Source organism: Aspergillus fumigatus, chromosome 8, assembly GCF_000002655.1.
Source record: "Aspergillus fumigatus Af293 chromosome 8, whole genome shotgun sequence".
Classification (NCBI taxonomy): domain Eukaryota; kingdom Fungi; phylum Ascomycota; class Eurotiomycetes; order Eurotiales; family Aspergillaceae; genus Aspergillus; species Aspergillus fumigatus.
In genome coordinates this window covers 209,691-229,846 of record NC_007201.1, presented here as the reverse complement: position 1 = coordinate 229,846, position 20,156 = coordinate 209,691, and the positions used below count along the sequence as shown (strand labels likewise).

Here is a 20,156-nt window from a genome sequence, read left to right as displayed (position 1 = left end):
TCCACAAAATTCCCTTCCCCCGGCACATAACTATTATACCATGATGTGGTTCTTGAGAAACGTCCAGAGACAGACAACTGTGAGTCCGATAGTTGAATACTTGTTCCAGTCCACAGCGAATCGTCCGTCTCCCGCTTTGTTCTTATCCAGGGGACGATCAACTTCAATATCAGGAAGTCGAATGGAGACTATGACTGCGGTACTTGTGTTTATCACGCTTCGCCCTCAGTTTTTGCGCCCAATCTTCCCGGTTTATTTCACTGGCTAACTTCAACGGTGTCAGCCCGTCGTATCTTTCGGCGTCGGGGTCCACATCGTAAAGCAACAGAAGTTCGACGAGATGGTCATGTGCCTCCAGCATAGCATAGAGCAGAGGAGTTTGGCCTCTTGAATCTTTGCGGTTGATGTCGGCACCATTTTCGAGAAGCCATCTGACAACAGCGGTCTTGTTCAGAGATATGGCAGGATGCAGCGGCTGGCAATCCTGAGCATTTATTTTCGCATGCTTCAGACACAGAGACAGCGATCGCTGAGAGCCGTGTGTCATGGCTATGTCCAGCGCAGTGCGTCCATAAGAGTCTCGGGAGCCCACGGCTGCTCCTCTTTCTAGTAAGAGCTGGGTGATTTTGCAGTGTTTTTTCCATACTGCTGTATGAAGTGGAGTAGTGCCTGTGTTATCGCCCAGATCTGTGTCGGCACCCTTATTCAGAAGCATGCTGACGATATCACTGCACCCCCTCATCACTGCAATGTGGAGAGATGTTGTGCTATCATCTCGCCGGGCGTTAGAATCCGCACCTTTTTCAAGTAGAACTTTGACCACAGCTTTCCTGTTGTTGGACGCAGCAATCACCAAAGGGTATCCAGGGGCCTTTTTCAGGTTAACACTCGCGCCTTTTTCGATCAATAGCTTGACAATAGCATCATGGCCACGGCCAGCCGCCATGTATAACGTGGTCGTTTCCATGCGAGAGCCTTCGAAAAGTTTATCTCGTCCGGATCAACACCTTCGTCCAATAACAACCGCATCATGGCTTCGGGGCCGCCCTTTAACGAGAGCATCAGGGGCTGGCGATGCCATTTTTTTCAATTTTTTAACGCCTGCCTGGAGGGATTTCTGCGCGGTTGCTGGCTTGTTGCGTCGTGCGGCCCAGATCAGAGCTTTTCCGTTTCCATTCTGCACATCAGACTGGTAGAGGACGTAGTTGATACAGGAGTAGAGAGTACGGCTTGTCCGTGCAAGAGTATTGATGTCATGGGCGGTTTGAAGGGCCTCTGCTATCATGACGAGCACCTCGGTGGGTAGATCAAGAAGGTTCATATTGGTTGCTGGCTCGAAGGTAGCAATGAGATGGGTGATGAGAAGCCAGAGATGAGAGATTGCAAACTGCTGCAGTAGCCTTATGTTAAAGATCCAGCTATGCCAAAGAAGACAGACGGATGGTCTGGGCTTGCTGGGGTTATCGCCCTTTCAGCGTGGTTTGAGGCCTGTGAGGAAGAGGTGATCTTATGGATGAGACTAGGCAATGTAGTAGGATGATGAGGAGTGTAAAAAGCTTCATTAGGATGAGAAGATGAGAAGCTAAGGATGTTAGGCAAATAATCTGAGAGTTGTGTCTGTTAGCTCATAGAGAATTCAATCCATGTAGGTGAGACATAATGAAGAATTATTTGAACTTCATGCACTTCTTTATCTGGCCTGATTGCGTGTTCACTGCTAACTTCAGCTTCATTTCATGCCAAATCTAAGTAGCTAGATCTTGGGTTATCATCGCAGAGGCTGTGCTTAGTAGCAAAAGGCCATATCTACTTACCGTTCAGGAGTTAAACAAGCATCTTACTAGGGATAGCCTTTCGTCTCCGATTGAATACATTCTCCAGGAGACGAATACTAGTATTAAGGATGGCTCAACTACAAATCAGCAACGATGTAGTTATAAGGATGGTCGCATTCATGCTAATGCTCCATAAATCCCTGAGCACGTACGATTCGAAACGACTCACGCTGAGCCATCAAGAACCATAGATCGACTTCAGATTGGCTATTGCCATTGTAGAAAGACTTCCTGAATGGGGCTCTCGGCCGTGTTCCGGCCCTGCATCTCTTTCGTAAGTCCTTTCTCTTGTCAGGACCGTCGGAGTTTCTCCAATGCTACTCCATTCTGGTCAGGAGAGAGGCGGTTGGACTCCTTCCATATGGGGGTGGTGGTTATACCGGCTACTGCTCTGTCGTGATAGTCCGTCCAGTAGGTCACCGCTTGACATGACGATGTAATGCTTTCTAGAATCGGAACCTCATGTCTGACATTGAAAGGAGCCTCCTCTTTCGTCTTGGGCGGGGAAGTTGTGCAATGTGTTGAGGATAAAGTACGTTTAGCTAGCGGAACAGTGGCTCTTAAGAACAATTCAGGAATCGACTGCAAAGGGGCATAGCATATCAGAACATGTTGACTTCCAGCTACGACGCAAGAGTGCCAGGCTTACAAAATCAAGCAGGTCATGAGCACTATCAAAGGACTTGCCACAGTTACAATATTACCGTTGTCGCCCAGGGAAAGGGAGATCGAAACTATTGTAATTAATGAAGCGCCGTCGAGGTGATTCGCAGAGGATCATAATATAGTATACCCACCATGAGGGAAATAGAGTGACATACATTTACACAGCACCAAGTCAGTCATGGTCTCTACCGCATCGTTATTGAGACAATACCTTTACATCAATCCTCCTTGAAGTAACTACAATACACTCACTTGGACTTGTTTCTGAATAAATGTATGGGTGGTCTTATATCATATATTCCACAAGGCCGTTCGTTTCTACCCTCAAGTACGGCCTTTTCCAGTCAAACGACAGAACTATCTCTGGCAAAGGATCAGATTGCGTTTGCAAGGCAAATGACTAATTGCCTAGCACAGTTTACCAAAGACGACCAGAAAAAGGAAAGATGCATTTTGTTTTTTGGTACTGGGTATCATCGACAACCGACTGATGAATCCGACATGCAAACAAGTCATATCGCAAACAATATCGCTCATGAATGGGACACCGCACATGCTATATTACGTCTGGATGCCTACGATATCCGTGGCCCATAGAATCGAGCCCATTCGCGCCGACCCAAGAAGCCGACAGATCTCCTTCAACAACCGCGCCCCCAAGTCGCCCATCCACCAGCGGTCGCGCAGGTGGTGCAACACCGCACAGTAATGGGCGAAGATGATGAGCGCCAGGGGTTGTTTCTCCCGGACGAGATCCAGATAGCGACTGGGGATGCGAAACATCCAGCGCAGGGCGATGGTCGTCGGATCGCCGCCCTTGGTGAGCATTTCGAGCGAGTTGTCCAGGTGTGCGATGGTGTCGTTATAGACGGCCGTCTCGTGCGCGGGGTCGCTTCGCGCGCTGAGCGCGTTCAGGTTCTTCATGGAGAGGATGGTGAGGGTGTAGGTGCTGGGCAGTTGGTGGTAGGGGTCTCCCTGGGTGAAAAGGTCTTTGAGGGCGCCGGTTTCCACTTTGTTTAGGGTTTCGGCACAAGGCAGTAAGGCCCGGATGGTGTCGAAGAGGTCGAGGAGCTTCTGCAGGGAAGGACAGGCGGAAGGTGACGGGTCGGGACTCTCCTGAGAGGCGGGGGTCTGGTTGTCGGGCGACGGGAAAACGGACTTGGAGCCCTCTCCGGCCAGCGCAGAGGACGCGAGGTCGCACATGAAAAGAATACTTGCAGTGGAGAATGCTGCGTTGGGCCCGGATGCTGTACGAGAGTCTAGGATGTTCGGGAGCTGCTCCGTGGCTTGGGTGTAGTGACTTTCGGCCGCCTGCAAGTGACGCTGGCGTTGCGGCGTACCAGCCTCACTGGTCGATGCGAGTTCCATGGCGGACAGGGCCAGCGTGCTATGCCTCAAAGCAGGGTGCCGGGATGCCTCGCGCCGGATGATGGCCTGCCATGGGCGGTCCTTACTTTTGCTGTGCGCGAGGGACTGTTCCGTGGAGTTGCACCAGTTATCTAAGAGGCGCTGATCTTCAGCGTTCAGGTCCTCGGACGGGTTGCCAGCTGGAGCGTCCAAGACCCTGATCTTGTCATCCTGATCAACATCGGAGGTATTGGACTCGGGGGATTGGGATGTGGAGGGGCTGGCGGCAGGAGGGGGATACTGTTGGGCGGGAGGGGAAGGTGAAGAGTACGAGGACGAGGACGAGGATGAGGACGAGTCGTCGGTGGGAGAGGAAGGCTTTGCCTTCTTCGACGGGGTGGCTTCGGAAGCTCGAACACCAGAGGGTGGGCGGAGTTGTTTCGAGGGAACGGAATTACCGTAGCGACAGGACAGGCGATGACGCCTGCATCCGTCGCACTGGGGGCGAGTCTTTGAGCACTAGAGCGCAGCAGTGGTCAGCCGGCCATAAATAGGGCCAAGGTGATGGGGACCTGGAGACATGAACACACCTGCATCTGTCGCTCACTACATTGGGTGCATTGGAGCGGTGACCTTCGGAGTAGCCTCTGAACAGGCATCGCAAGAGGGTGCCAATGGCTAATGGCCTGAAAGAGCCCGGCCTGCCTTTTCAACGGGCACCGCAGCCACCTTAAAGATGATCATGCCTTACAACTCAGGACGAAGCGCAGGTGAAGTATCCAGAGGGAAAGGGCCTGCGGAGAGGAATGGGCAGCTACTGGGGGAGAACAGGCCAACAAAAGCATCGCGTGGACCGGGGGCTGCAGTGGTATGCAATGCAATAATAATTGATCAGATTGCCAGGATGCAAATCATCTCCTGAAAGTGAAATAGCTTCCATTTCGCGTCTGCGCCAGGAATCAGATTGAGTGGACGAGGGCCACGACGACCAGGCGTCTGATTTGGCAGGGCTGATCTCTCTAGGGGAGAAGGAATAAGGCAAACCCACTCTGGAAGGTCTCGAAGGGGGAACAACAGCGATGCGCATAACGCCAAGGGCCCCAAGGGCCCCACAGAGGGCAATGCTACGGCTGAATCAATTGATTGTAATACTCTGGACAGAGTAGGTCGGGTCAAATATGCACTTGTGGGAGAGGCTGCAATGGACCAACTTCCCAGCACAGTAAGTATACAGGGGGATCTGTCTCTGGTGGCCGGTATCTTTGGGGACAAGGTCTGAGGGAGTTGGATATGATTGGCGACAGGGTCAGTTCCCGCAGATACACCAATCCCAATGCGGATTATAAAGCTCTTGGCGAGAATAGGGTGCTGATTGGCCAATACGCCTTTCCTTCACCAGGCACTCTGGACGGAGGAGTGATCAGAAGAATGTCTCGCAAGACCACGAAGTAGTTCGGCTTTTGGCGCTCCTTTGGGAAAGGTAAGACTGAGGTCTCTCGCGTCGACGTCAGCGTTGGGAGGCAGCGACGGAGACTATTGTATTAGACGTGCTGGATGAAACGACACCTTCATGGCCAGATGAATAGCTAAGAACAGTACGAAGGAGAGTGATTCTGAGAGACTTGTGGATGGATACTTGCCATGAGGGATTTTGCTCAGCGCATGCGTCAATGGCCAGTCAGAAACCCTGATTTCGACTTCAAATCCAGGAATGGAGGCCTGAGTCCGGTTCCATATGCTCTTTCAGACGTCGTATGATCGAAGCAAGTTATTGCTGGAGGGCTAGGAGAAGCTCGCCTGTCAGGACTTCTGCATATGAATCAAATTCACATGGGTGCGCACTGACATAGCAGTACGTCAGTACACTTACAGTCGACACGGACTGGTCCGCAGCAGTTTGATAAAGTCAAAGAGAGTGGGTTAATCAATACGAGCCGAGTCCCATCCTGCGGTAGGATTGACTAGTTACCTATTTGGGCCATTTCTCCTCTCCGAAAACCAAGACGGTCAGTTTGCCCGTCTAATCAGGAAGGTAGTATCCCTTTCCCACTGCCACTGTACAAAGTCCAAGTGCTCCTCACATGCTGTACTTTGTCCACAGTACATCAGTGTCTCTCAAAGATAAAAATCAACTAATCAATATGACAATTTTAAGATCCATCCACTGTCGGAAAGTTCCTCAACCCACTCGCGTGGCCAAGTTTTAGTGTCTCTGATAGACTGCTGACTGACGGAGGGCCTAAGGATTTCTTCAGATGTGCGGAGGAGGACAAGCAGTCATCAGTGTGCATAAATTCAGCCTTTTTCTAATGAGTGACGAGTCGTTCGTTCTCAGGAGCCAGGATGCCATTGTGGCATTCTCCTTGGCGTTTTCTCAGCCTATCGTATCCTCTTGCCATCCCTTTTTTCAGGCAGATTGCTTCAAACTTGGAATTCAAACAGGGCCGTGGTTGCTGCGCCAAGTCCCATTGGCCACCCCTGTGGTAATACAGGATATAATTGGTGTTGCGGGAACTGCTCGAGTGGAGCATACCAAAACCCTCACTCAAAAGTTGGACCACATGGACGGGACCAGGACAGACTAGTGGGCACTATCGAGGCCCTCTTGACACTAGTATCAGCCTAGGTTGGACCTTGCATGTGCTCTGAGCAATTGTGCTTCTAAACTTGCCCTAAACCGGCCGTGCGGAAATGAAAATTGTTGCCCCCTAAACCCTTTTCATATAATGTACCTGTACTCCGTACCATGCTGAGAATTCCAACCCTTCCCCCCCCCCCCCCCCCCCTGCGCTGTTCTTCGTAATCATCACAGGGATGCCAATCCTCCATTATGCACACCTGGATATCAATCCCGTTCGTGCAGGTAATCCCGGTGTGTTGCAGCGTCTCTATCGAAACAATCCACATCACGAAACAATTCTCCGAGAACGCATTGACCATCAATTGAACTCCAGATACGGCGCAGGAATGGGCCGTTCGGTTCCACGGGCAGACTCCGTAGCTCTCAAGCTGTACTGGGAACTGTTAAGGTTGTCGCCTGCCATGTAACGTGGCGTTGCCGGGGGATGGGTTCGCTTGTTCCCGACTGAAACTCGATCTAATATTGTTAACGTCGACCTGTCTCGAACCCATTTAATCACTCACAGACCCAGCCGGACGACGACGATTCTGGTCCCGATTGGTCTACCCGTTGAGATTCTCTTCGGACGCTGGGGTCGTTTCGTCCGCAGCAGCCGGGCCAAGGCCAACGGCACCTAAACTAGGAACAATATCTACTTCTCCTGGGAATGAATTATCCCTGCTCGGATCCCCGCCATCAGAGCATCCATCCACTCCTTCTTTCGCTTCCGTGGTCGTTCTTTTGTTGTTTGTACCAAAAATCAATCCACAATAATTTAACCAGGCATCCGATCTCTACACGATGATGATGAAGTTGACTCGGGGTATTTGAGCCCTCGCAGGCCCACGTCCAACTGGGGACGATCGTCCTTGACAGGGATCGACATTCGTTCACAGATCTTCCACCCGAACTATCGTTTATTTTCCTTTTCCGGTATGTGACAGCAACCATGCTGCTCAACATCAGTGCCTTCGCCTTATCCACCACAGGCGTGCTGTGCATGCTTCTGTGTCTTGTTGTCAAGCTTTTTGAGACCTCGCCGGTCCCCAAGAATATTCCATGGGTCCTGAGCAAGAAGGGCTTCTTTGGCCGAGCTGCGGAGCGCTTCCTCGGCGTCAACCCCATCGGATTCATCCAAGAGGGATATCAACAGGTTGGTTTATGTCATGCCGTGCTCTGGCACTCGATGTACACACAGGTCGGGATGATTGGTTGATTGACTTGCTGACTTCCCCTGCAGTACTCCAAGAATCAGCAACCCTTTGTGATGCCTAGTGTCAATGAGGGCGATGAAGTTATTCTCCCCAAAGAGCACAGTAACGCCGTTCTCTTCGCCAAGGAATCCGAATATAGCTTCAAAGCTCATATTAGCGACTTTTTCCAGCTCAAGTACACCAGTTGGCCCCTTGCCTTCGCCGAACGATATGACTTCTTCGTCAAGTTGGTCAGCAAGGACCTAACCGAGACCCTCAAGTCCAAAGCCGTCGCCGAGTCCCTGGCCGAGGAGGCGCGATCCTGCCTCTCGGAGTTCTGGGGCGAGGACACGGACAACTGGGTTGAGGTTCCCCTGTACTCGTTTATGGAGAAGGTCGCGGCTCGGATGGTCAATGTGATGGCGATCGGGCCCGGCAGTAGTCATGATACCACTCTACTCGGCGCCATGACCAATTGCTCGAATGCCATTGTCTTTGGGGCCAATGTCATCAAGGCCTTTCCTTCCTTTGTTCACCCGTATGTCCTCCAGCCCTTCGACGTTGGTCCGAATCCTTCTAACGGCAATTAGAATAATCGGTCCAATCGTAGGACTCGTGAACCGATGGCAAGAACGAGTGTTCCACGCGCGTATGAAGCCTATAATCGAGGCCAAGATCAAGGAGCAGAAAGAGGCCGATGACCCGCAGTCTCTCCAAGAAAGACTCAAGGCAAACGTACGTTCCTTAGAACCGACGCCTCTGTGATATGTCTGACATCGTCTAGGGGAGCCTCCTCGACTTGCTTATCCAAGCTGGCCTCCGCAGCAAGTGGCCTGTCGAACGTGAGACCATGTGGCTAGCCTATCGAATCTTCATGCTCAACTTCCCCGGTGTACATACAAGCGGCATCTCCGCCACCAGCGCCCTTCTCGACATTCTGAGCTATCCCACCGAAGAGGGCCTCATGGATATGCTCCAAGCGGAAATCGAACAGATCGCCGCCAACTCGGACGGGTCATGGTCTGCCGCCGACCTGGAACGGGCCAGTCTGCTAGAAAGTGCCATCAAAGAGTCTCTTCGCTTTAACGGCATCAACGCCCTCTCGCCTACCAGAAAGGTATTTGATTCCGCTTCACACTATAAATAAGCCGCAGGCTAATGGGATATTTCCAGGTCGTCGCACCCGAAGGCGCCTTCCTCCCCAATGGTGTCTTCCTCCCCTACGGCACCAAGATCGGTATCCCCCAATACGCCGTCCACCGCGACAGCGACCTCTACCCTAACCCCAACGAATATAACCCCTACCGCTTCTACAAGGAAAATGCCACGCCCGAGGAACGACGCCAGAACCTCATGACCAACACCAGCGACACATACCTCGTCTTCGGCCACGGCCGCCGCCAATGTCCCGGCCGCTGGCTCTTCGCACATATCTTCAAGCTGCTTATCGCCGAGATGCTCCTCAAATACGAAATCAAGCCTTTTGCTGCCCGTCCCAAAATCCACCGTAAGGCTTCCCGCAGTTTTATTTAGGATGCGAAGCTAACAGGAGCAGGATGGGGTCGCTTCCAATTACCGCCACTGTCAGTTAAAATCACTGTTCGACGCAAAAAGAACCCTGTCGCTGTTTGCAATCAATTCTCGACATAATATCTCTCCGGCTCCTCTCTTTTTGTAGCCGGCCTCCGTTCCCTGTATATATTTCCTTTCTCTTGTCATATTGTATAGCGATGTCTTTCCGATAGATGGATACCAGCCAAGTGTAATTGGACACCAATATTTCCTTTTGGTCATGTTATGCCTTTTGTGGGATTCGGGTGGATTCTGTCAATTTTCCGCCTTGGGAGTGCCATGGCAAAAGCTTGTATATTACCCCAGTTCAGTTGCTGGCTGTTCTTTCGTTTCCTGGGCGCTCACCACAGTGACATAATTAATCATCGTCTTAATGAGGTTTGAATCCTCTTTAAGGTACCGCGCCAGCACCGTCAATATTCCAAGATGAGTTCCCAGTTTCTGTGAATTCTTGTCATCATTATTATTAGCAGACCGCGATCTGTTGTTCTGAGAAGAATACCATGACGTTGGTCACCCTGGCCTAGGAGAGGAGCCATTTTGATATTGTCGCAAGAGGTTCGGTTTACGGCTAATGTAATCTGGCATCAATACAAGCAATTTTTTCTTTATCATTATTCAAACGTAATATCACAGATAGAAAAGACAGTCAAGAATCAGGTTTGAAATCCCGCTGATTTTTCGGTCTTAATAACTTTATCACCTCGAAATCGAATAACTGGGGATCACGCCAACTACCTCGCGGCACTTTGATGTCTGCCTTGGGAAAGTGCCTTTCAAGCAGCTCGGCATGCTCGTGCGCCCGTCTTGCCATAGATACAGCAGGGTCTTCAACCTGCCGACTGGATTCCAGGAAGCGTGCGACTAAAATTAAATCAAGTCGTGGAAACAAGAAGATGGAGCGCAAGGCGTCCCAAGCCGTTACGTGCAAAGCCGACGTCGCGGATGATCTGACTTAAGACATGACAATTGAGGCACTGGAAAAGGCTGCGTCTATGTAAACAGATTGAAGCTATGCAGATACCTGTGGCGTTGCTGTCGTCAGCTAGGGATAGTCCATATTGGACCATCTGCAATGCCTTGATCGAAAATGCTTATCCGGACTTCGAAATCCGCAAACAAGATGTGTCTCTCGACTGCCCCTGGGAAAACTCGATCAGCTATTCAAGCAGATCTCGAGTTGTGAGCCAATCAACGAGTTGGACACCGACTTAGTGCTTACGTCGGGATTGTCGAAATCCGGTCCAATTCCGACCGACGGCCTCATCCTAGCCACCTCACATTGAGTCTCACGTAAGATCATAAGATCCATCACTGTTCCCTTGAGCCATCGGTCTCGGAGCTCTCATTGCGTTGGATCGGACTTCAAGATAACGGAATCGTCAAAGACAGCATCGAGCGTCATATCCTCTCATGAATGACACCGCAAGCTATGTCCCAGCACCATATGGCCGGGCTTGTGCGAACTGTGCTCGAGCCAAATGCAAATGTATCATTCCCGAGACAGGGGGCATCTGCGCAAGGTAAGTTACTGAAAATGGGTGAGTGAACATAAGTAAACAGCCACGCTAGGTGTTGTCGTTTGAATAAAGCATGCCAGCCAGCCACCAGAGTCCGAAGAACCAGGCGAAACACATCAATAGCATCAAAAACTGTGCAGTTGGAGCAAAAACTGGATGGCATCCTCGCCCTCCTCAAAACTCATCAGTCGCAATCGATGTCTGAATGTCTTAGCCCTGCAAGACCTGATCAGAATCAAGTTTCTACAGGACGTCAAGATGTTATGCCCCCGCTCCTCACGCCAGACGGCAGCACGCCGCCTGACAACTCTCCTGCTAGGTCTTTTACTCCATCAGCAAGGTCAGCGGAGGACTATTTCCCACATACAACCGACTCCGGACCAGAGGAAGTTCTGAGAGCCTTTCGCAGCGGGCCCCTAAAATATCTACCATTTGTCTATATTCCAGATGGCGTCAGTGCTGCAGAACTGAAGACGGAGTCTCCGTTCTTATGGTTTTGCATCTGTGCAGTACAGTGCAAACATACAGCGCGTCAGTCTGCCCTCAGCGTCAATATCAGAGAAAAAGCAGCCCAGGCGCTCCTCGTGGACTGTCGAAAGAATTTGGATATACTACAAGGCTTACTGGTCTATCTTGGCTGGTATTTGAATCCCGATTGACGCGGTTTCCCACTACTGACTACTCTAGGGTCACCTTCCACTGTCAACCGCAAAAATATTCTCTTTGTACATACATCCAACTGGCAATATCGGTCGTCTTCGACTTGGGCCTTCAAAAGTCCCCACCTGATGGATCACATCCTGCCGATTGCGACTGGAATGGTCCTACTCAAAACCTCCTATTTCCGGTTTCCAGAACACGGACCATGAATGAGCGACGCGCTTTACTCAGTTGCTTCCTCCTAAGTTCGTTGTATGTAGTCTGTATCCCAGCGTATCCTATCAAATACTGAATGCGTTCTGCGTCAGTATATCGCAGTTCTTGTGCAAGCCTGATCCAATGCGTTGGACAGCGCACATGAAAGAATGCCTGGAAGTCTTGACTGAGAGAAAAGAGACCCCCAATGACGCAGTCCTTGTACAGCTCGTTCAAATTCAGCTCGTCGTGGACAAGGTGATCAGGCGGTCTTGGGACGAAAGCGGGCTCGCCACCGAAGAAGGCCCCCGGTTGCCGACATCCTTTTTCATACAAACGATGCAACATCAGCTGCAAAGTATTAGAAGTCGAATTCCCCCTGAATTAGCGGACAACAGTGAGTAGAACTGGTGTATATCACACAGAAATCCAATGCTGACATGTGATTCAGAGGTTGTCCTTTTCCATCTATACCAAGCCGAAGTGACTGTATATGAGTTGGCGCTGTCGAGGTCGGCCACACGAGTCGAGAACGTAGATGTTACTCGTATCAGCCATCTTTATGCCTGTCTAGCGGCAACCAAAAATTGGCTTGACCTCCTTCTCACCCTCAGTCCTGAAGAATATGTCTTCCTGCCAGTAACGATCATCTTCCAGGTCTCACACTGCCTGAGTACCTTGTTTTATCTTTCCACATTTGACTACCCGGGCTGGGATAAAGAAGCAGTTACACGAATAGCTGATCTCCAGTCTGTCTCGCAGGAGGTAATTGACCGACTGGGATCCGTGGCCGAAGCGGCAGGCATTCAGAACGAAGGAACAGATGGGGATTCGTGGAGCAAGGCGGCCAGGATCCTTCCTAAATTGCAAGCTAGCTGGGCATCTAGGCTCCCGAACGCTGTAGCTATAAGTGAAACCTCCGACGGACAGTCGTCGGCTCTTCCTAGTGTTGACGAGGACTTTCTCGAAGCATACCTCAATTGGCCGGATGTATGGCTGCTGGAATCGTGGATGCAGGCGAGTCAGAACGAATAGTGATGTTCTAGCGCTACACTTTGAATATATCTGCAAGTTAAATTTAGATTCCTTGAATGAGTCATGTCAACAGGACTGAGTCGTTGATCCCTGTTCGTTGTCGCAAATCCCGCCCCAACACATATATGAACGCGTGTAGGGAGTCGGAGTCGGCATTGGCCCAATTCCGACCGATATTTAGGTATAATAGTTGAAAAATTCCCCTCTCAATCAGAGGCAGCTAGTCAACAACTATCACCAGGATTCATTCACAGCATGCGCACAGAAGTGGAAGGTGAAGACGCTCCCCAACCCGGTGACAGAAACAATGAGGCGTCTTTTACACAGAATGCTCAGAATACCCCATCTGAGACCTCTGGCTTATCCGACATCAAACAAAAACCCGAAGCTATTCCAGGAGATAATACAGAAGAACTGGCCAATGCTATTCCCAATGATGGGGGGGAACACTCGGACAAGTGGATTAAAGGCATTCCCCTATTCATGGTAACCTCAGGGATTACCCTTGTCATATTCCTGATGTTGCTGGACATGTCCATATTGTCTACTGTCTGTCATCCTGCTTGGAAAGTGTGGAAGGTGTCCCTAATCTGAATTGAATAGGCCATACCACAAATTACGAACCAATTCCACTCCCTCCAGGACATCGCCTGGTACGGTAGTGCTTACACGTTGGCAAGGTAGGTCAGAAAATCTTATACTGGGGGATGAAACTACATACCTGGCCTAACCTGCTTCACAGCTCCGCCCTTCAGCCTCTCACAGGGAAGTTCTACACCTACTTCACCTCCAAGGTAGCTTATCCCTTTACTCAGCCCACAATGGTCGGCTGATTCCGTGTAGTGGGTATTCCTAGGCTTCTTCACAGTGTTTGAACTGGGCTCCTTGATATGTGGAGTCGCTACTTCGTCGAAAATGCTCATTGTCGGCCGAGCTATAGCTGGAATGGGATCCTCGGGAATGTCTAACGGCGCTCTGACTATTGTTGCCGGTGCTGTGCCGTTGCATAAAAGACCATGTATGGGCCCTTCTAGTGGAAGCTGATTGATGGAAGCTGACATGTTGAGGAGTTCTGGTTGGCATTATGATGGGACGTATGTACCGACCTTGTCAGACAGCAGGAAACACACGCTGAATGCATCTTTGCAGTGTCACAGGTTGGACTGATTCTGGGCCCTTTGATCGGTGGTGCGTTTACCACGTATACGACATGGCGCTGGTGTAAGTGGACCATGTCCCGTCTCTGATATATCCAGGTCTGACGCTTCGTTTTAACAGGCTTCTACATCAATTTGCCCATCGGCGCCCTCGTTGCGGCCCTCTTGATCTTCACCCGTATTCCCGAGCAACGAGAAAAGGGTCGCGCGGTTGATGTACTACCCACATTCTTCAAGACGTTCGATATCTTCGGCTTCGTCCTCTTTGCCCCTGCTGCAATCCAACTCCTGCTGGCACTTGAGTACGGAGGTAATGAATATGCATGGGACAGCGCCACCGTCATCGGCCTGTTCTGCGGTGCGGGTGCAACGTTCCTTGTTTTTACGGCATGGGAGCACCGCATGGGGAAGGATGCCATGATTCCATTCCATGTGATTCGCAACCGAATCGTCTCCTGCAGCTGTGTGGTGATTATGTTTTTGTTCGGGATGACAATCACTGCGTCGTACTATTTACCGATATACTTCCAGGCAGTAAGAGACAAGTCAGCGCTGGTTAGTGGTGTTGATTTGTTGCCGGGTGTGCTGTGCCAGATTGTCATGGCTCTGGTTTCAGGGGCTCTCAGTATGTCATCTGTTCCTTCTGTGGTTATTCATGCTAATGTTGTCTTGCCATAGCTGGAAGAATAGGCTACTATCTCCCCTTTGCGGTTCTCGGCGGCATCCTCAACTCCGTCGGATGTGGTCTTCTGTCGACCTTATCACCCACCACTCCGACACGCGATTGGGCCGGCTATCAAGCTCTCATAGGATTTGGTCGAGGAGCAGCAATGCAGACTGTAAGTCCAATAGTTCGGTTTATCACACTGTCGCGCATGTACCTGACGGAGAAATAGCCTATGATAGCCGTTCAAAACGCTGTCCTGCCCGACGAGTTGTCACCAGCCATGGCCATCCTGACATTTAGCCAGACCATTGGGGCCGCCATCTTTCTTGCGGCGGCAGAAGTTATCTTTTCTCATGGTCTGAGAAGCACTATCCCGAAGTACGCCCCTACAGTCGACTCCGAGAGGGTGATTGCTGCTGGTGCGACTGGATTCCGACGCATTGTGTCTGAGGCGAGTCTCCCCGGAGTTCTGATCGCTTACTCAAAGAGTATCGGACATGTTTTCTATCTAATTGCTGCGCTGAGTGTGTTGCAATTCTTCCTTGCCTGGGGGATGGGCTGGAAGAATGTTAGCAAGCCTAAAGAGGACAAGTCGAAAGGGGAAGAGGAAGGGAAGGTGAACAACTGAAGTGGGATATCTGCGAGATCTGAAGATAGAGCGACTCCACTCAGGTTGTCTGTTCAAAGGATTAGAACAAACTGTAGATTAGACAAATTAATATTCATCGTACGAGAAACCCTTGTTCAAACTCAAGTCCGGGCGTTTACACGATCAACGGTGACATCAAATGCATTCCTTTTCTGTATGTATTTACAAAAGTAAGAACCAGTCTATACTTCCTGACAAAAAGTCAAATGAAGTCTTCAGGGATTAGTCTCACAGAGGTAACTTGATGATCCGCTTGCAGCATGTAACTGAGGATGCTACATGCTGGACTGCTTCTTCATTAAGCAGAAACCAGGGTCATTTGCTCGACTCGGCCACACTACCTGTAGAGTATTCCCTGCTGATTGCGAAGATCTTATCCTAGACTGTCTTCGCATCTCAGCTTCCTGCACTAGTCGATGCAACCCTTCAATATGGGCGATCAGCCACAGCGGGTCGATCACAAGCGTTAGGTTCGGCATTTGACCCCATTTTCCCAATTAAGAAATTCCCTTTAATCTACAGCGTGTGATCATGGGCTGACAAGCCGCGAATAAGATGTTTCATCGGGTGCTTTGCCGGTGACATTGCCGGTGCCACAGTTTCAGGATGATTTAGCTCGTACCCTGAAACGATGGATACCGGACCCATAAGGCATATAAAGCTTCGCCTTTGCCGGCAGGGTCCATCTCAAATTCAATAACCAGAGAACAGCAATCTTCACAATGCACTTTCTTGCAACTGCCGCCGTTTTGGCTGGAGTGGGCCTGGCATCGGCCTATACTGTCCCAGCCAACCTGCAGCAAATTTACAATAAACACAAGGTAGCGCCTGCGCTCCTTCGCCATTGCAAGTGACTAACGATGTAAGACCGGAACATGCCAGAACAAGCTGCAGGACGGCTTCTCCGACGGCATCAGCGGCTCCAGGTCCTTCGCCTACTGCGGCGATATTGAGGGGGCCATCTTCCTTCACAGCTCCGCAAACGGCGGCCAGTACGTTAACATGGACATCGACTGCGATGGAGCGAACAACAGTGCTGGCGACTGCGCCAATGACCCCTCCGGCCAGAGCATGACGGCGTTCATGGACACCGTGAAGCAGTACGGCATTTCGGATCTGGACGCCAATATCCATCCGTACGTGGTGTTTGGGAACTCGGGCAGCTCGCCGACCTTTGATCCTCAGCAGTATGGGATGGAGCCGTTAAGCGTGATGGCAGTGGTGTGCAATAACCAACTGGTATGTTGCTATTAACTTGTTGATATGACACGGATGGCAAACTGACTTGTTAGTTTTACGGTATCTGGGGTGATACCAATGGTGGAACTTCTACCGGGGAGGCCTCCATCTCGCTGGCCAAGCTGTGCTTTCCCAATGACGGCATCACAGGGGATAACGGCCATGGGGAGGAGGATGTACTCTACATTGGTTTCATGGGACAGGACGCTGTCCCTGGCGCTAGTGCTGCCTGGACCGCTCGCGACACTAAGACTTTTGAGGAGAGTATCAAGGCCTTGGGTGATCGCCTTGTCGCTAAGCTTAGTGCGTAAGGAACTTTATGTCGGGTATAGTGTGAGGTATTTGAGTGGTATACACGCGTGTCCATAGTCATACATCATGCTTGAAGCTTGTTAGCACAATTGACTCCTGGTCGGAGTACTTTGAACCCCAGCTTCTCCATCCGCTGCCAATCAAGCATCCCATGAGGGTCACACAGCGCTTTTGGAGACTCCATCTTCCCCGCAACTTTCTCCCAGTCTAGGCGATCCTCTTTGAACTCGTCCCAATCGGTGTGCAGGACGACCGCACCGCAACCAGAACACGCCGCGTGCAGGTCCTCCACGACCGTGACGGCATCCAAATGACCGCTCACAAGACCTAGCGCTCTCTCGATCTGTTCCTTTGACACATGCGGATCGTAGATGTCCACCTTGACACCAGTCCTTGTCAGTTCCTGCACCAGCCGCGTTGCGCTCCTATCCCCAATCTCGATCGTGTTCCACTTGCTCGCGAAGCCAAGGATGGCGACATCTCTCCGCTCTGTTCCCGCAGGTACACTCTCGGTAATGTGTTGAGCAAGGCGCCGTGTGTGATACGCATCCATCCTCAGCACCGCCCTCCAGTACTCCGCCACCTCCGGCAACCCCAGCTCCTGCGCTAAGTAAACCAGACACCCGACGTCCCTGAGCAAGATCGATTCAGAAGACCCGTATCCAGTCGTAGAAAGTGCCCCAACGGTCTGCTCGATATGCGTGATATTTGCATTCGTCGACTCGCAGATCGCCCGCAGAGACTGGATGCTGCTTGTCTGCTGCGCGAGCATTGCGCTCGCGGCGATCTTACCCAACTCGGATGACCAGGCGTCCATGGTGACTATGCGGTCCTCGGGGATCCAAGAATACAAGCCCTTCAGCGCGGTTAGTGCCTCGGGCGACATATCCTCGGAGAAGATGTGGCCGATTATGATCCGGACTGGATAGAGAAGGTCGCGGATGGCGCTTCCTGGGACTAGGAACTCGGGGTTGGAGAGAACTTCAAAGGAGGCGGATGGGGATGCGGTTTTCTTGAGCTGTATTATTGTGAGAGAGACTCAGAGTCTATGCGGGTCGAATCCGTTCCCTTACCATTTTCTTGATCCGGGGGACAATTCCGCTTGGTCCTGTGCTCCGGTGGACAATGATTTTGTGTCCGCTTGACACTTGGGCGATGGCCCGGATGGCGGATTTCAGGCTGGTCAGGTCGAGACCGGGAGTCTCATCGTCGGAGCAGGACTAGGAATTAGTATGGATTGCTGTGCAGGTTGAGGATGGGGCAAGCCTACGTGGTCCAAGGGAGGGTCCAAACAGAGGAAGATGATCTCTGATGCTGCTATTCCGGCATGGATGTTGGTTGAGAAAGTGATATTACGCAGTTTTCGTATTCGCGGCTGTCGTAGATCTGACTGATGTGTTTCAAGCTGGTGACCAGCTTGCTTCTTCGGTATGTTTGATGCCACGGCGTGGTCCTCAAAAACAAGGTCATCCAGCCCAGGTTCAACGACCGGCAAGCGATCCGAATTCCAGGCGGTGATCAGACGCGGATCGTCATCAACGACATGGATTTGGACCTGCGGATTCTGAGACGCAAGAACAATTGCCGTCAATGCTCCTGTATTGTGTCAGGCAGGGCCATGTGTGTGGTTCAAGAGGCGACTTACCGACATGCCCAGCGCCGATGATACACGCACTACGAATGGATTCAATCTTCCCCTCGCGCGTCGAAGATTGTCCCTCTCCGACACTCTCGGAGTACGTATGCCCTTCAACAATGACTCTGGGACTTTCTCTGTCGGCGATTGCCTTGTATCGACGACGGGAAATCAGCAATGTAATGCCGGCCAACAGCACCAGCAACGGGAAGAAGGGCATTTTGATCTAGCGGTTGAATTGGCAAGGACGTCGCCTATTCTCCAGCATTACCTCCCCCTAATAACCACTTAAACAAGCGACGATGGAGAGAAACGCGTGCAATGGCAAACTGGTGATCTTTGCTGGACTGTCAAAAGAGCGGTCTGTCGTCAGCCACATTTGCGGAACAGTGCATGAACGGGTCTTGTGCAGCTATTTTTGAACAAACAGCACGATTCTCTGCCCGGTTTGCCGTTACCGCTATATAATTGGGTGCCCGACATTGGGTTGTCCACGTTCTGTCGACTACGTGTCTCCCTCCAGACAGGCGAACAACCGGTGTCAATGGCTTACCAATAGGCTCAGTCGACGACAACGCAGACATTTTGAAGCATGCCAGGTGAGTTTTCCGTCTACATTGGGTCTTGATATCAATAAACATTAGCCTCGAGAAAATCGACCAAAATTCAGGCTTCCCGGGTATGTGACAATATCCTCGCTTAGATGTTAGGCAGAATGCATCGCCAGCCTGCCAAGGATCTCACCACGGTTATCGCCGAAGACTCGGCCTTGCAACTTGTCGCAAGCCAAGTGATTAGTCTTCACCCAATGGCGATCATTCTCGATATGCAATCTGCGCCGAGGCTTAGCCACAGGACCAGTCAAAGCCTCGGTGAGTAGTCCGAAAGGAGACGATTGCTTAGTGCTTACCCCCCTCCTTCACCCAAATTCCCACGAGACTTCAAATCACTAGCTATCTCAAATCAAGCCTAACTACCGCTGCTACGGCAAAAACACGACCATCTCAAACAGACGGTAAAAATGACAATCAACAGCCTCCCCCGCATCGCGTGCTTCCACGGCGGGGGCTCATCAGCCGCCATCTATAGAATCCAATGCGAACAGCTCGCCCATCTCCTCAAGAACGACTTCCAGCTTGTCTTCTTCGAGGGTCCCTTTGAGCGCAGCGCGGGACCAGACGTCCTGCCCGTCTTCGCGGACTATGCGCCCTTCAAGTCGTGGTTTACGCAAGATGAGCGCGGGGAACGGGCCAATGGCAGCGGGTACGATGCGTCCGGCAACGACGGGGTCGAGCGCGTGTGGAGGCTGATGGAAGACGAGGGGCCGGGCGGGGAGTGGGTCGGCGCGATGGGGTTCAGCCAGGGTTCGCGCGTGGCGGGAGGCTTGTTGCTGGACCAGCAGCGGCGGGATGCGTTAGGGATCCCGAAGAAGACGCCCATCAAGCTGCTCTTCGGGGTACTGTGTAATGGGGCGGGGGCGCCGATGGAGTCGGATGTGGCTGAGTGTATGGCTCCTTTCCTTTGCTCATGGTGCTCTCCGGGCTTACGGGCTTAGATATTGAGAAGCCGGATGAATCGCTTCGCCGGGTTAGTTTGCCGACGTTGCATGTCCATGGGCTCAAGGATCCGTTCTTGATGCTGGGGAGGCAGCAGTTCCAAGACTATTATAACCCGAACGCGGCGACGCTGTATGAGGTCGACTACCATCATGCTATGCCGTGGGCGAGACACGAAGCCAAGCAGCTGGCGGATCACATTCGAACCATCTACAAGAACAATGCGAAGCAATAATTGACGGCCTTGCGGTTACTATGAATTAGACGGTCCCGGAGGGAGGAATGCAGGGGTTGAGC

At 51.4% G+C, this 20,156-nt stretch overlaps 9 protein-coding genes across 9 annotated transcripts; 5 read left to right on the top strand and 4 right to left on the bottom strand.

The window, feature by feature from the left end:
• Nucleotides 1-169: 169 nt before the first annotated feature.
• AFUA_8G01000 (ankyrin repeat domain-containing protein) lies at nucleotides 170-946 on the bottom strand (the record flags this gene model as incomplete). Its single annotated transcript, XM_742013.1, has 1 exon — nucleotides 170-946. One exon carries the CDS (start codon nucleotides 944-946, stop codon nucleotides 170-172), a length of 777 nt encoding a protein of 258 aa, XP_747106.1.
• Nucleotides 947-1,000: 54 nt separating this feature from the next.
• On the bottom strand, nucleotides 1,001-1,321 carry AFUA_8G00990 (F-box protein; the record flags this gene model as incomplete). The annotated part of the gene is made up of 1 exon (XM_742014.1): nucleotides 1,001-1,321. The coding sequence occupies one exon, from the start codon at nucleotides 1,319-1,321 to the stop codon at nucleotides 1,001-1,003; it is 321 nt and encodes a 106-aa protein (XP_747107.1).
• A 1,125-nt stretch (nucleotides 1,322-2,446) lies between these two features.
• Nucleotides 2,447-6,614, bottom strand: AFUA_8G00980 (Zn(II)2Cys6 transcription factor). Its single transcript, XM_077805254.1, has 3 exons — nucleotides 5,695-6,614; nucleotides 4,439-5,630; nucleotides 2,447-4,367 (listed from the first exon to the last, which is right to left on the bottom strand). The coding sequence occupies exons 2-3, from the start codon at nucleotides 4,505-4,507 to the stop codon at nucleotides 3,063-3,065; spliced, it is 1,374 nt and encodes a 457-aa protein (XP_077661382.1). The 5' UTR covers nucleotides 4,508-5,630; nucleotides 5,695-6,614; the 3' UTR covers nucleotides 2,447-3,062.
• Nucleotides 6,615-6,625: 11 nt separating this feature from the next.
• On the top strand, nucleotides 6,626-9,844 carry AFUA_8G00962 (cytochrome P450). Its single transcript, XM_001481344.2, has 6 exons — nucleotides 6,626-7,621; nucleotides 7,709-8,199; nucleotides 8,252-8,396; nucleotides 8,446-8,778; nucleotides 8,835-9,168; nucleotides 9,217-9,844. Exons 1-6 carry the CDS (start codon nucleotides 7,418-7,420, stop codon nucleotides 9,309-9,311), a joined length of 1,602 nt encoding a protein of 533 aa, XP_001481394.1. The 5' UTR covers nucleotides 6,626-7,417; the 3' UTR covers nucleotides 9,312-9,844.
• An 11-nt stretch (nucleotides 9,845-9,855) lies between these two features.
• AFUA_8G00950 (transcription factor domain-containing protein) lies at nucleotides 9,856-12,757 on the top strand. Its single transcript, XM_742018.3, has 5 exons — nucleotides 9,856-10,756; nucleotides 10,806-11,393; nucleotides 11,441-11,665; nucleotides 11,722-12,005; nucleotides 12,060-12,757. Exons 1-5 carry the CDS (start codon nucleotides 10,647-10,649, stop codon nucleotides 12,641-12,643), a joined length of 1,791 nt encoding a protein of 596 aa, XP_747111.2. The 5' UTR covers nucleotides 9,856-10,646; the 3' UTR covers nucleotides 12,644-12,757.
• A 71-nt stretch (nucleotides 12,758-12,828) lies between these two features.
• On the top strand, nucleotides 12,829-15,251 carry AFUA_8G00940 (MDR family MFS transporter). The gene is made up of 9 exons (XM_742019.2): nucleotides 12,829-13,192; nucleotides 13,247-13,323; nucleotides 13,386-13,437; nucleotides 13,487-13,661; nucleotides 13,714-13,737; nucleotides 13,793-13,864; nucleotides 13,922-14,425; nucleotides 14,479-14,639; nucleotides 14,697-15,251. The coding sequence occupies exons 1-9, from the start codon at nucleotides 12,899-12,901 to the stop codon at nucleotides 15,093-15,095; spliced, it is 1,758 nt and encodes a 585-aa protein (XP_747112.1). The 5' UTR covers nucleotides 12,829-12,898; the 3' UTR covers nucleotides 15,096-15,251.
• A 566-nt stretch (nucleotides 15,252-15,817) lies between these two features.
• csn (glycoside hydrolase family 75 protein) lies at nucleotides 15,818-16,666 on the top strand (the record flags this gene model as incomplete). Its single annotated transcript, XM_742020.2, has 3 exons — nucleotides 15,818-15,937; nucleotides 15,984-16,355; nucleotides 16,409-16,666. The coding sequence occupies exons 1-3, from the start codon at nucleotides 15,839-15,841 to the stop codon at nucleotides 16,664-16,666; spliced, it is 729 nt and encodes a 242-aa protein (XP_747113.1). The 5' UTR covers nucleotides 15,818-15,838.
• A 65-nt stretch (nucleotides 16,667-16,731) lies between these two features.
• Nucleotides 16,732-18,523, bottom strand: ugd2 (putative UDP-glucose dehydrogenase Ugd1; the record flags this gene model as incomplete). Its single annotated transcript, XM_742021.1, has 4 exons — nucleotides 16,732-17,685; nucleotides 17,741-17,887; nucleotides 17,938-18,263; nucleotides 18,313-18,523. 4 exons carry the CDS (start codon nucleotides 18,521-18,523, stop codon nucleotides 16,732-16,734), a joined length of 1,638 nt encoding a protein of 545 aa, XP_747114.1.
• Nucleotides 18,524-19,324: 801 nt separating this feature from the next.
• AFUA_8G00910 (uncharacterized protein) lies at nucleotides 19,325-20,094 on the top strand (the record flags this gene model as incomplete). Its single annotated transcript, XM_742022.1, has 2 exons — nucleotides 19,325-19,808; nucleotides 19,859-20,094. 2 exons carry the CDS (start codon nucleotides 19,325-19,327, stop codon nucleotides 20,092-20,094), a joined length of 720 nt encoding a protein of 239 aa, XP_747115.1.
• Between the last annotated feature and the right edge of the window lie 62 nt (nucleotides 20,095-20,156).